The 15,105-nt window shown below is 37.9% G+C and overlaps 1 protein-coding gene across 1 annotated transcript in view; it reads right to left on the bottom strand.

Moving 5' to 3' along the window:
* GRID2 (glutamate ionotropic receptor delta type subunit 2) overlaps positions 1-15,105 on the bottom strand; it is a gene marked incomplete at both ends in the record, with an annotated part of 68,010 nt that overhangs the window by 36,609 nt on the left and 16,296 nt on the right. Inside the window, one exon of the mRNA XM_010174771.1 lies at positions 1,572-1,710. Coding sequence (XP_010173073.1) covers positions 1,572-1,710 — 139 coding nt within the window. The remainder of the gene's footprint in view (positions 1-1,571; positions 1,711-15,105) is intronic.

The following is a 15,105-nucleotide window of genomic DNA, read 5'->3' as shown; positions in this document are numbered from 1 at the left end:
AAAGAAAAATGGTTTATGAACTGCAAGAGGACGCTCCTAATGGGGAGAATCAGGAGATAACCATGCACTCAAAGTGAGGGGCTGCTTCTGCTCTTGAGTCTGAGCTTTGGCTTCCAATTGCAAATAAAACTTGGCTGCTATTGCAGATGTTTACTTGCCTACATGCTGTTAAAGCCTGGATTGTTTTTAGTATGTAGAAAAACCTCACCTAGAGGAAAAGTGCCTTAGTGAGACCACAGTGATTGGCTGGCATGCAGTGGTCCCTGAACCTAACCTATGGATTCACAGGAGGTCAAGGCTCCCCCTGCCCAGTCTATAACAGTAACACATTGTTTCAGGGGGGATTTCAAAGAGATTTGGAAAATGGCCGTACTAGAGGCAGCAAGACCTTAGGTGATGATACACAGAAGACAGGGACTTGAATCAACAACTGGAGTGAGAAAACTGAATTTTCCCTGAGGTCAGCATTGAGTCTGACTTGAAGGCCTTACCCTTCTGGAGGAAGAAATACAGCATAATGTACCTCTCTTCTTTAAAGTCACTATCATTTTTTCAAAGAAGGATTTATGGAAAAGGCTAACTTTGTCACTCACAGATTTTCATGGACCTATATCCTCAAGATTAAAAACCTGCTATGGAAAAATAGCTAGCTGCCCCTTGGACTGCTTAGCTAGCTAATGCTTCACTGTATATTCTAGTCTCTGCTTTGAGCCAAGAGGAAGGATTTGAGGGTGGAGGAGGTCACTGGAACAGTGGGAGCAAGGATAACTCTGCATGCAGCTTGCTGAAGGAGAGGAAACTGGAAAACAAAAGGGCAGAGAGACATGGTAGGAGACCTAGAAAGGTTCCTGTGGAATGGAGAGATGAGATGAGCTGGAAAAAAGAACTAGAAGGTGTGACAGAAAAACAGTTTACAATAAAAGGAACAGGAGAAGACAAAGACGTTCATGTTAGGAAGGCACGAAGCAAAAGAACCAACAGACAGAGAAGAGAGAATAATTTGATCTGTTAATGTAGTAAGAGAGCATCTAGGAGCAGAAGGAGCAAACATGACTAATAAGTGAATTTTTCTTGTTTGTTGCTGCTAACACATCTTTGTCTTAGCAAGAAAAGGTGAATTCAGCTTTGAGCTCCCCATACATTGAAGAAGCATTGGGCTCCTCCTGATCAAAGTGTCAAGGGCATAAGTATTGTGGGATGCATCTGAATGGAAGACATAGCTTAAAAACCACACAGCAACAATTTATACTTCCCCATTTCAAATACTGATACACTGGTTATCTCAAACTCAGTTGCTTTTTCCAAAATATATATGTGTGCATACATATGTATGTATATGTGCCACAGAAGACTATCTGCCAGAGACCAATAATTTTGGCCCTAGACAAAGTGTATCCAGGGAGACTAGCAGTCTATGGTATATTGGGTTTTTTTTTAGCTTCCAAACTACTTCTCAGGATGATAAAAATTTCTTCCTTTTCTCACATTTAAGTAGAACATTCATACCCCTCCCTCTACATGTATATATATGTTCACCCTCCTTTCCCTCAATTCATTCTTTATCAACTTACTGGATGGAGTTTTCAATGCGTGTGATGGTGAGGAAAGCTGCTAGGTTTGCCGTGTAGGAGGAGATGACAATCAAAGCAAAAAGCCACCAAGCTCCCATCATCAGTCGGGTTGCCAGGGTTGTGTATGGAACCTCTCCTCCTGTGAGGAAGAAGGAAAAACAAGAGTTTTCATTTGGCAGAAGGAAACCCAGATCCTCATTGCTCATGCATTGCTCAGGAGAACTAGGCCCCAGGGTCAACAGGGTAAAGCAAGATGCATTAGTAAACTGAATGGGACTTGAAGTCACACTTCCTGTGCAATGAAATGTAGTGAAGGAAGCTCACACTGTCAGCCGTCATTACTGTATTTAATCTCTTTCGCTATTGTGCCTTTAATTGCAATTCATCTACCAGTCCTGTCCAGTAAAGGAAATAGACTTCAAGATTTCAGAACAAAACCAGCAAAAGTAAATTCTTACAATGTTCTTTCCTTAGAGATCTTATCTACAAAACTTAATTAAGTTTTTCTTGCATTCTTGAGAATGTAAAGTTAAAAATCCCCATCAAAACACAATTACTTTTCACAGTTCTGTAGGCAGGCAGATGCTTGTGAGGGCCATATGTATGAGTACAAATTGCTGTAAGTGAACTTGGACATGGAAAAAAAAAATCGCATATATTGAATAAGAATACAAAATTGTTTTGTATTCCCATAGTTGCTTTCATTTAAAATCTAAATGCCATGTAAACAAAATGTTAGCAGCAACTAAACTTACCAGGATGAGCTGCACACCACTGCTTGTGTGACCAGAACCCAATTCAGCAAGCCGTTAAAAGCATTATTTTTACTCATATAGCTGCCCCTAAACCACACTAGTTCAGAGGCTTTGAAAGAGCTCTTTCAGTTAAAAGCATACGAATCACAGATTTTTAGATGAAGAAAAATTCACTGTTTTAAAAATAGCCATTTTGTCTGCAGTATGTTTTGTCACAGTTATCAGTAACTAGGGGGGGGGAGGGGGGGGGCAGCAATCATCTGTCTTTACTTATACAAAAACTCCATGTTTCCCCAGCAAGTCAGTTTAAAGGGAATACAAATTACAATTATTCTGAGTACAAATAATTTTCAATTATGTACTCCAACTTTGTTCGAAGTTTGTCCTATCTATACAAAGCACTGGGAAATTTACATCACCATACAATAAACAAATTTGAACTCCTACTTCAGTGATGTGGAGTTGTACCATATGTGAAATAATAACAGGCTCCATTCCTTTATGTTTTTGGTATATAAGTATTGAAATCCTTTGCCTTTTAAGAATTCCAGTTTTGAAAGACCAAATCTGTATTAGGCCTGCACAGTCAGAAATAAATTTCCTTTTATTTCCAAAATGCCATTTAATTATCTGAAATAAGAATCTACTGATCAGCCTGAGAGATGAATATTAACTTCAACATCTGAAGATTTGGTTTTCTCTCCCACATAAATTTTAAATGATTTTTAATAGAATATTTCTACTTTACAACAGTTTTTGCAATGTCTTTGGAATACTTCATTTAAAATGATTTTTAATAAAATGACAGCTATATCAGTTTATTGGAAAAGGTTGTTTGTACTTTTTACTTTCTAGTGCCAATCCCTGCTGATAATATTCATATTGAATTGAAATGGGTAGAGTGATAGAGAAGAAGCCAAGGATCTCCTGGATGTCCTTGCATTTCCATTTTTCAGCTTTATGAGTAAAACTTTAAGTTCTCACATTTTATATTGAAATGAAATGTCAGAAAAGAGAGGACCACTGGAAGTCACACACCTGCCTTTGGGTTTTCAAGCGAGGCTGCTGTGCAACAAGTGACCATGAAAGACATCACAGATCTCTCAGCCACAGCATTCCCCTACTGTTCATACAGTGTAGTTTCCCCATACATTGGTAAAGTTGTCCCTGCTATTCACTGTTACCTTTTCTTTTTTAACACCCATGTTAAGAACAGACTTTAAAAAACTGTGAGTGCAGGTCATCCCAAGCGCTTTTAGTTCACCCAGGTGTTCGTGAAATCTTGTTGTTAATTCACAGTTGTGCCCTGTATATCAGCAGTCAATAAATGAAGCTTGAGGACAAAACTTGCATCCAAGTACATGTACAATAACCACAAATCAAAATAATTCATCATTTCTGCCCCTACTCTCAAATCTTTGCACTGATGCTTTTTAAATCACCATTTCCAAAGCAGGACTGACACTTCAATTGCATATATGCAAGACTTTTAAGCAGTACAGGCAGGGTACTCCACCTCTTAGTGAAAGAAAGAAAGAAACAAAAATCAAAGGAGACCTTCTACTGCCATAATATCATTTCTTTGGCATCTCTTAGGAGACTTAATGTGACTCAGTCTTGTCCTATTGTACTGTTTGCTAAAACACTTCCCGCACCATGACAGCTCACCTTAAGAAACCTCTTCACTCCCTTCCCCCAATTTTGTTTCTAAGGATAAAACTTCACAGAATTTTATTTCAGTTCAATTTTACATGTTTTCTCAGTGCAGAAGAGATCCAAGTCAATCAGGAGAGCAACAATCATTGTTTTTCCATTAACTTTACAACGAAAAATTGCTACAGACCTTAACAGTTGCTATTGTTTGTAAATTAGTATGCAGAATGGACACACATGTAAACCTCCCTGGGCTCTGCCTCCCAATATCTGAGTTCCAGGTGCATGGACAGCATTACGGATGACAGCATATTCTAGTTATGAGGGGCTATGTACAGGACACATAGTGCAAAGGAGGAAGAAGCCAAGAAAATTAAACAAGTCTTTCTCTGCTATTATCTTTCATATTATACCAGCAAAGCTTAATAACCCATAAGAGCAAAGACAGCCACCTGATGCCAAGTAAACACATATTGGTTACCAGAGTAAAATCTGTCCCACACCTCATTTCTATCACAAAATTCATCAATGGGAGTTAATGTGCTGGTTGTGGTTACACTAAAACCATTACTGTTGTGGCAGACTGAGCAACAGTTAAAAAACCTGAGCTCCACTCATGAAACAAACAGAAATCAAAGAAGACACTCAGCAGTCCTGGAGTTGCTTTGCCATCTTAAGAGGCAGACCTCAAAGGAATACAGAGGCTGTATTTTTCTTTAGACTTGTCCCTTCCAGCACACTGTCAGAAGGGTATAATGTGTCACAAAATGCCACTACCTGTAGATCACCTATGTTGTGGCTACAGCTCCTAGTATAATTCAGCTGGCACTTTTGATGTGTCCTAAAAATAATTAAAAAATCTAATCTGCCTTTAAATTTTTCAGATTGCATGTGCAGGAAGGAAAAGATATTTTCCAGACTAAACTGAACCATCAAAAAGCAATCTTATTGGGAGTTTTCTGAAAGAGCTGAATTATGGTAGAAGTGACAGTGAAAGAAATTACTTCTAGTCCTCCCACTCTCATCTAATACAGCTCTCCTTCATCAATCCTAGACTAGTTTAATGCTGACCTACTTCAGATGACAGGCTTAGACTGCAACTTATCTTATGAATTTTTGTTTATTCCCATTCTTTCCAAGTGCTTCAAGCTAAATATCAGAAAGTGAGAAAAATAACAAATTCTTTTGACAATGCAAACAATATAATGTATAATTACGACAGACGTAAAGATCAGGAAAAACTCACCTTAGGAGACAAAATGTGAACCTGCACAATCACCATGCAGATTTCTAATACCTTTTAAGTTATTCTCCCTTGTTAGCAATAAGTTTAAAGATTTCTTCAAGTCAAAAATCACAAGAGGGCATTACAGGCAGGAAGGAGGAATGAAATAATGAGTACAATGGGCAAAACAGGGAAATAGAGGATCACAGCCAGGTGCGATCATGGTATTCTATAATTCCAGACTAAATTTGAATAATTCAAAATGCACAGGTTGTTTCTCCAAACATCTTGTTCTCAGGGATTTTTCAATTGTTTTCCTGAAGAAAATCTGCATTCGTTCTTCTGCGTAGTCCAGAACCATGAAAGTGTTTCAGACAAAAGTGAAAAAAATTATTTTTTTTTGGACAAAAAGAAATGTTTCTGGGAGAAGCTTTAACCAAAGTTTGCATTTCTGAGATCAAACCTAGTGGCAACCATCTTGCTGAAAAGTGATCCAGGCAGTAAATGTGCAAGATAAGCTCTCTCTCTGATTTAATATCAATTTACCAACTTCACTGGGAATGCACAATATTTATTAATAAAATTAATTTGCTTAACAGGTGAATTTTTTTTTTTTTTTTAAATTTTTTAATATTACTAAAGCAAATAGCTTGGCAGCATAAAGCCCACAATGTTGAGAACACTTGGAATTGATTATTGAGAACAATAATGCCTTTTAAAGATTAATTATTGAAATATACTTTATAAACAGCTATACACACAGAGAAAAGCCATAAACTACTGTTATTCTATGTCCTGAAATTGATAACTCTACTAAATTATGTTTCTGTGGGGAGCTGAAAGCTGGACTGGGAGTCTGCAGCAGCTACTCCATCTGTGATGAGAGAGGCTTGGATGAGAAGGCTCTGCCCTTCTCCTACAGGAAGGACACTACAAGAAACATGACTTGCAGTTTCTGTTTATGATAACCGCAGCTGCCAGTGAAATCCCAAAGACTAGGTTCTTATCATAGACAAAACTCTATTTGTCACCAATACCCTAACAACCTCACTTTAAGAATGTATCTCAGTTGTGAAAAACTGTCAAATTTCAATCATTTAATCTGCAATAGTCTCTGCTAGAGGTCTGCATTGAGCTGAATTTTGGTGTAAGGATTTTTAGCCAGATTTTTTTCAGATAATTTTGATAACCATAAAAAACATGTTAATTGTGACTGTTTTGTTGAGGAACTCTTAACACTATAAAACTTAAAACCAAGGATCTTGGTTGTGCTTGGAAAAGGAAGGTGAAGAAATGATAGGGTGGGTTATCTGGGGACAGATTTTGGTTTTGCTTTTTCTTTCAAAAATTCTGTCCACATTCAGCAAATTATTGGTCTTTGGAAAAAAACACAAAGGACTGGGAGCTGGCTGCAGTTCAGTCTTCAGCTTGTTAGAACAGTCACGTCAATTATGCTGTGCATCTGCAATTTCCATTTGCACAAATATAAAGTGCAGAGTTCTGTTGCAAATAGTTTAGATCAATGTATGTCTTATGTTTTCTTTGTGAAAGGGACATTTACTAGAGAGTGGGAGTAAGGGGAGTAGTTTGTGTTAACAAAAAGGAAAAGGCATTTTGTATTTCAGCTATTTTCGCTATGAGAAACAAAAGCTAAAGTTTGACTAAGCTCTGTTATCTTTACAAAACTGCAAAGCAGAGCTCTTCAAAGGCAGAATCTTTCAGGGCTTTAGCTATTACTGTTGTTCTGATAAAAACTGATAAAATATAAAATCTCTCCTGTTTTCCATCGGAACGTTCAATGCGCTATAAGAAAAAAAAAAAGTATTTTACAGTCAATGAAGCCTGTACCTACTTCTAACAGCTATGAAAAAAATGCAGCTTGGAAATTGTTGGAAAATCTCTCATCATCATTTTTTCTTCCTTTCTTTTCATTTTTCACCCATACTTTTCCATTCTTCATTGAATTGTGCAAACTGCATTCATTTCCATAACATACAAGCTGGCATGTCATAACCTGAGTTTGTAATACTACACTGTGTGCTGAAGTTAACACCCATTGACCACATAGTCTTCAACAGGAGAATACAACCCCTTGAATTGGTAATGCCTTACAAATAAGTTTGTAAATCAGTAGCTGAATTCCCTAGTCTTGCAAATATTGGCAGATTGCAGGGGACTGAGAGTAGAGAAGGAACTGAGCATGAGGCAGGGCTGGCAGCCAGATTCTACAAGGTCTGGACAAGTTCAAGAGCCAGCTATCGCTTTTATTCACCACACCACCTGCTTCTCCCCTAACATTTTGTTTTTATTGAAATGTAGTGATTTTTTAAAAATTTATATATGAAAAGAGATATTCAGATATTTTGTTTCACACATGAAACATTTCTTCAAGTCTCACTTCCTAAAGAGGTAGCACTGCATCTAGGTATTACGACTACCATTAGTACTGATACTGTGACAATACTGGAAATATATTGGGTAGTAAGTTATAGGAATTGTGGTTTTTTGTTCATTGGAAGTAGTAGGATTGGAAGGGAACCTTTTTTTTTTTACTAAAGTGATTATAAAAGCTTCCATCAAATCCATAAGATCAAGCAATTTTTAAAAATAAAATAGTAAATGTGTAGCTGGGGTTTTTATTGTCAAGGCATTCTCGCATATTTGTTTTCTAGAAATAAACGTGAAGCTAAAGAGAAACAAAAACCACTTCCAAAGATACATTTGAGACATTTGAATAGGTTGAAATATTTAGAAGTGTTCATACAACGATACCAAGCTGAGTGGTGCGGCACGCTGGAGGGAAGGGATGCCATCCAGAGGGACCTTGACAGGCTTGAGAAGTGGGCCTGTGCTAACCTCATGAAGTTCAACAAGGCCAAATGCAAGGTCCTGCACCTGGGTTGGGACAATCCCAAGCACAAATACAGGCTGGGTAATGAATGGATTGAGACCAGCTCTGAAGAGAATCACTTGGGAGTGGTGGTGGACGAGGAGCTCAACATGAGCTGGCAATGTGCGCTTGCAGCCCAGAAGGCAAATAACCATATCCTGGGCTGCATCAAGAGAAGTGAGACAATTCTCCCCCTCTACTCCGCTCTTGTAAGGCCCCATCTGGAGTACTGTGTCCAGTTCTGGAGCCCCCAACACAAGAAAGACATGGACCTGTTAGAACGAGTCCAGAAGAGGGCCACGAGGATGATCCGAGGGCTGGAGCACCTCTCCTATGAGGACAGGCTGAGAGAGTTGGGGCTGTTCAGCCTGGAAAAGAGAAGGCTCCAGGGAGATCTTATAGCGGCCTTCCAGTACCTGAAAGGGCTACAGGAAGGCTGGGGAGGGACTTTTTACAAGGGCAGTTAATGAAAGAAAAAGGGGAAATGGCTCTAAACTGAAAGAGGGCAGGTTTAGATTAGATATTAGGAAGAAATTCTTCACTGTAAGGGCTGTCAAGCACTGGAACAGTTTTCCCAGAGAAGCTGTGGATGCCTTCTCCCTGGAAGTGTTCAAGGCCAGACTGGATGAGGCTCTGAGCAACGTGATCTAGTGGAAGGTGTCCCTGCTTATGGCAGGGGGGTTGGAACTAGATGATTTTTAAGGTCCCTTCCAACCCAAACCATTCTATGATTCTATATTTTCTTCTATTTGCCATAAAAGTAATTTAATGGAGCCATTGTAAATTCGTGGAAATGTTGATATTTATTAATCTTAAATTTTGAAATATTAGATAATTTTTTTTAATGTCGATCTTCCTAGCAAAAAACTGATAGAGGAGACATTTTCATATGCCTACTCCCAAAGCATTAGAGCACATCTGAGTTCATAGCTGGCCTATTCTTTCTGCTGAACACATGTCCTTTATTTGTCAAACACTGTGCTTAAGGGACAAACCAAACATATCTGTCTCTGTCTATACTAAAAATCTCCTTGTGTATCCTCTGCTATCAACCTCCAGCAGTATTCCCTCTCTTTAGGTACTGTTTAGTGTCTGGCTTGGGTGTGGCTCCCAGCAATACATTATAAAGCATTTTTGTCTATGTCACTGGTATACTTACCAAAGACAGGCTTTGGCTTCCTTTCTCTCATTATTTCTACAGTCTTTCTCTTCCTTCACTGGATGATTTTGAAGAGGAGAACTGTTGTTACACTCTTTGAGAAATACTAATATTTATACAAATGTATCTCTTCAATACCAGACTTTTTAATGGTTATATCATTTGGAACTGTTAAGTGTCTGTCTATATTTACAAAGTCTTTGAAGTTTTTACATCCATATATTAAGATGGAAGAAACACTTGAGTTGAAGGTTCAGTTTGGTCTTTAGGTTTTACATTATATTTTTCCGTCAGCTTTCTAAAACCTGCCCAATGCTCCAGGACTCAGGTCAACAAACAGTGGTCCTGGAAACTCCTTAGCAAGTGCTTTTAAAGTGACTAGGTGAAATTTGTTTGGATTTGCTGATTTGAAAGTGTCTGACATCAGGAGCTGCCATTGAACATCCTCTTGAGTTGCTCTTGTCATGAAAACTATTTAATTTGCTTTTTCACAAGCACAGAACAGAAATACTTATTGCCTTTCTGGCATAATCATTTTGAATGGTATGACCTTCACCTAATGCACCATTATAATTAAGGTTTCTTAGCTTCTTATAAAATTTTCAAAGCCCTCTTTCCTGTTGTTCTTCACTCTGACTCACCTCTGTGTACACTTGTTCCCCATGTCATTTTTCCTTAAGTTTGTAGCTTCTAACTCTTTGGTGCAATCTCCATTTGCTTTATAAGTGCATTCAAGACACTTCACCATAGGTAGGCTGAGACTTGAAACATAGATAATTCAGACTTGAAGGACCCATTCTGTCTTCCATTTTCCTTTACTCATTACAGATATACACTAGAGGAGCCAATCATCCTCTACTCCAGTGTGATTTGGTGGTCAACAGCAGACATTGGCTCACATCTCATTTTGTGCTCCAGCCATCAGCATGTGGTTCCACAAGAATTCAAGATCATTTTTTTCCAAGTTTTCAATGTCTCTGAATTACCTAATGCCCTTTTGCTATAGTGACACTCTTCTTCCCCTTTTGCCCAACTTGTCCATCTGTCTTTCAGTACTTCATAGTGTCATACATTCCTACTAGATTTTAGTAACACCATGAGGACCAAATCTATATCTGTGAGTAATTCCAACTGTTCTTGTTTATTACTCAGATTTCTCACACTGGTCTATAGGCAATTAATGAATGTGTTCACTTTATCATTTGGTGTTCTGATTAATTTTTTCCTCCTTAATGCCTTACTTCTAAACAATCTGAACAATCACTTACTCTCTCCCATTTGTCGTTGTTAGTGGAATAATCCCCCGACTGATATCATTACAGTTGCTCCCTGGTAGATTGTTTTCTTTCAGCTGGGTGGGAAGCACTGCCCTCATTGCCCTCCCAGAAAGGAAGCAATGATCCACAAAAGAAAGCTCTCCTCATTTATTTCTCCCCTTTATGTGACAGGGAGAATATCTGGGATGATCTTCCTTCTCCTTCAGGCTTATTTCAAGTCATCTGAAATCTGTAAAGTAGTTTGAGAAGCTGCATATTATACATGCTTATAGGTCCTTATCAACAACTCTGGAAGCCAGTTAACCTGAGGGTGTACACACAACCCTGTGCAGGTAGATGTAGGCTCCCTCCAACCTCTGATCAAGGAGGCCAGGCATGAGCCAGCTCCAATCTGAAAGAGAGATTACCATGCTAACTTGCCACTCTTGGTTACTGCTAGCCAGTAATAACCTCCAAGTAATATTTAATAGCTTGCAAATTCCCTCTGAAAATCCTCCATTTGCTCCTGCTGTGTATCTGTTTGGATGTGCCTTTGGCGTCTTGACGCATACTAAGACTCCTTCTTCAGCTGTTTCCACATTAATAGGAAGACAACACCCATGCTGAGATTTCAAATGCTGGGGCTAATCAAGGACCAGTAGCACTGCCACTAAGCCCTCATCATGTTGTGGACCAGTGTAGTTAGCTCATAAATCTGGTCAGAGGACCTTGACACATAACCTGACGGACAAGTAGAAATATCCAGAAGATGGCCCAAATGACTACTCACAAACTATTTTGCTTGAAACACTGGATCCTCTGTCAGGTTCCTTGAACCCCTCCTCTCTGAAGCTAGAAAATGCTCTAGCACCAAAGAAAGGGCTGGTGTTACCTGGTGCCAAGCATTTCAGCCTACTACAGTGTTGGCTGGGTTAGCAACCTACAGAGTTGTTTTTAAGTCTGAGTATCTACTACTTCTATTGCCAAATTAGTTTTCTATCTGTCTTCAAATACCACGCTTGCTGTCTCTATTGCAATGGCTTCATTCTAGTGACAGAGGGCTAACCATTTGGCCACCAGACTCCCTTGTAAAATTCTGCCAACATACAGCAGGAACTGTCATAGATACCCTTGATTAAAATTTTGTTTGAAAATTATTCTACCTGCAAGTCTGTCAGACACAGCTATTCACTACATGCTTCCAATCACTTGTTTATGCAGAACCTTCCTTTTCTCCCTGGATCTAATTTATACACAACAGTAGTTAGAGGCTCTATAAAGCTGAAAAATATTGTGACAATAGCACTACTAATGGTAAATCAAAGAGGGCAGACAGATACAAGATCCCCTAAGGTAAATGGGAGTTGTACCTATAAAGGTCAGCTTTAATTGTGTCTTAATGCTCAGGTACTGAATACAGGCTTTCTACAATGTTCACCATTTCAATTTTCAGAAATCACTCCTAAGCTGTGACGCGATTGTGCAATATTCAGCCTCAGAATAACCTAGATAGAACTGCGCTCTGTCTGCTGCTACTTTTTAAAGCTGCTGCTTTTTTATAGCTGTAAAACCATTCCATAAACCAAACTCCTATCCATCCTAAACATAATGATCAGGTTTGCAGAGAAGAAAGCAGAGAATGAAAACAGAGAAAATTTGTTTCATGGGAGAAGCAATAGGAAGTCAAAACCAAAATCGAATGGACTTTGTTTAAAGCTATATTAAACAGAAATTCAAGCCTCTGATTAAAAATCAGAATAGTACAATGATGAACATTTTTACTTACTTTTTCTACTCAGAGATTTTTAGATAAAACCCAAATATTTAAATATATACTGAAGGTATAAAAAAGAGTCTAATAACTGTATTCCAGAAGAAAAGGATCTATTATGATAACGGAAAGTCTAACCTCTTTTCAGCTGAGCTGAGATTCCAATTTTCTGCATCACTAGCGATGACAAGGTTACATAAACAGTGTTCAATCATTAAATTAATTCCCATTAAATCAATGTCCTTAAAGGCCAAACAGTCCTTTAGTAATTACCTGATTTAAATGATGTTAGCATAACATATTAGTTATAGTATATTTATAATTCTCTTCCCAACAATAAATCATTTTTTTCTACCCATCTTGCTGAAATGGTGACAATGAGGCAAAAGTTGTGAAGGGAAGCACGTTGTATTACCATGTAGCAAATGGCTGTGGTCTACCTTCTCCTGGTGTTGGTGATACTTCAACAATATACATTAATCAGATATGCATTTCTACTATGTAGTATTTACAGTACAGATCTTCAAGAGCTATAGGAATTAATTCCTGGCTTTTAAGCCTAGACTCACAAAACAAATATCTTCTTTCAGATATTAGTAACTTTGCAGTGGTCAAATTCCATCTTTCTGCGGACTTAGCAAAATACAAAGTTTTCAGTTGAAAATCAAAACGCCTCACAGATAAAAGAAAATATTACAAATAGTCTGCAGTAATTTAATGCCAATACATTGTAGTGATTTCTGTAATGTAATTACACAGAGATGGGATGGATAGACTTCACAGTGCTTCTAAAAGTTCTGGAAAATGTATCACAAAAGTATACTTTGTTCTTCTCTTCTGCTGTCATTACAAAAGAAGAGTAATGACTGCAGCTGAAGTTTGAAAATAGAGGTGTCTACTTGTATTTGCTGAAGTTACTGGGAGCTCTTAGATGAAGCATTACTAGACTACACTACACATATTCAGATGCTGAAATATCATGCAAGTCTTGATATTTGAAAGAAAATCTTTTGATTGCTGTAACTACGATCAGATTGGAACTGTAAGGCTTGCTGCCCATCTTTAATGAATAAGTTGGCCAAAATCTCTGGTATTAATGCTGCTGAAATGCAATATTTTATCAGAAGACTTAGTTGGGTTTCAAATTTAATTTTTGGGGTTACCAAATACAGTACCATTCAATTACATAATCATAAATAATTGTGCAATAAGCCTAGCAATTTTACCAACAGCTGTTTGCTCAAAAGAAGCTCTGACCAGATAATCTTTTGTTGCCACTTTTATAACATAGGACAATAATTTTACATGACATAGTTGTAAGCATACACACATGAAGGGGCAAACAGACTACAGCTCAACATGCATGTGTAACAAATACAAGGAGCTTCTGGGGATCCTCTTCCATAGTGCTGTGATATGTGCTTTTAAGATTGCACCTGATTGCATGCCTATATAAAGGCAGTATTTGCAGCCACTGTAAATGCATCAAAATGATGTATGCTTGCTATTATTTTAGGGAATATTGGCACTCGATCTTAATAAATAACCTTGCACACTGGCAACCTTCTGATTAGATTTCAGGAGATGCTGAGACCAAATCTCTCGATTACTAATAGCTAGATTCAAATGCTCTAAAGCCTCAAACAATCAACCACAATTGTAATCTATGGAAGATATTCATAAGTGTCTAAGAAATATACAGACACATACAGTTTGCATAGTAGTGGCCTTTCCATAGACTACTGACAGTGTTATATGTAGTATGTTCCGGGATAGCAAAAAGAGCTGTGCACAATGGACTGAAAACAGGCCATCTGTACATACAATTAACAACTGAACAATGTCATTAATGAGGTATTAAAGTGCTGCTTTAGCTAAGAGCCTGTCAGGGAGGACATTATGAACACAAGAGAGAAAATGTCCCCTTTGGCTGAAACTGCACAACTATGAACCAAGCAAAACAAAAGACAATTCAGTGAGACCATAAGAACAAACAATAATTCCAGTAAAGTCTCCTATGTCTTTTGACAGGTGCTTTTCCCCATCATTTTTTTTCTTACCTCTGCACATCTCTGTGACTCCAGATTTTGGGGGTGAAGGGAATTTTTAAAAAAGAACACATACTGAAAGGTAGTTTTTTGCTTGAACTTCCAAAGTATTATGAAATGTTTTATATACCTGTCCTTGCAAGATTTCCAAGCATCCATCATCACAGAGTGGCACCTGACTACTTCAGAGGCAAGTGTATCACAGACATCTCTGGTACATTAGTTCAGTTTTCATGTTACTACTACTAGTTATTCTTCTACTAGTCCTTCTCTGCAATGAACTCCTAACCTTACAGAATATAATCATCACTAATGTAAGAGCTCTAATTATGTTCTTAAATAAAACATTTTAAAATTAGACTAAAATTCCACTTCAGGTATATCCTGTAATGTTGTTATCAAAGTGATCTCTCAAACTCAGATGACCTAAGGTAATACTACGAGAGTCCTTAGGAACAGAAGAAAGAAGAAAACCTTCATCCTTTTAAGTTTCACAGAGAATAATGCTGTCATGTCATTTATCAATGAAAATCACTAATACAAATGCTTATGTTTGAAAATTGAACAACCTGTTTTTTACTGCAAATCAGCTATCACCCTGCTTAAGAACATGACTCAGATTTGTTAGAAGTGAAAAGCAACTTCAAAGACGACTCTACTGGATAGTAAGGATTTTCCTCTTCGGGGATAGATTATAGAAATGAAAGAAGCTATTGTAAGAACAGAATACATGCTTATACCTAAAAATGTTCTATTAGTAAGTATGCCCAGGCATGA

This window comes from Antrostomus carolinensis, unplaced genomic scaffold (assembly GCF_000700745.2).
Source record: "Antrostomus carolinensis isolate BGI_N321 unplaced genomic scaffold, ASM70074v2 scaffold3219, whole genome shotgun sequence".
In the NCBI taxonomy this organism is placed as follows: Eukaryota; Metazoa; Chordata; class Aves; order Caprimulgiformes; family Caprimulgidae; genus Antrostomus; species Antrostomus carolinensis.
Note: the sequence above shows the minus strand (reverse complement) of the source record. Positions and strands in the feature narration are given on the sequence as shown.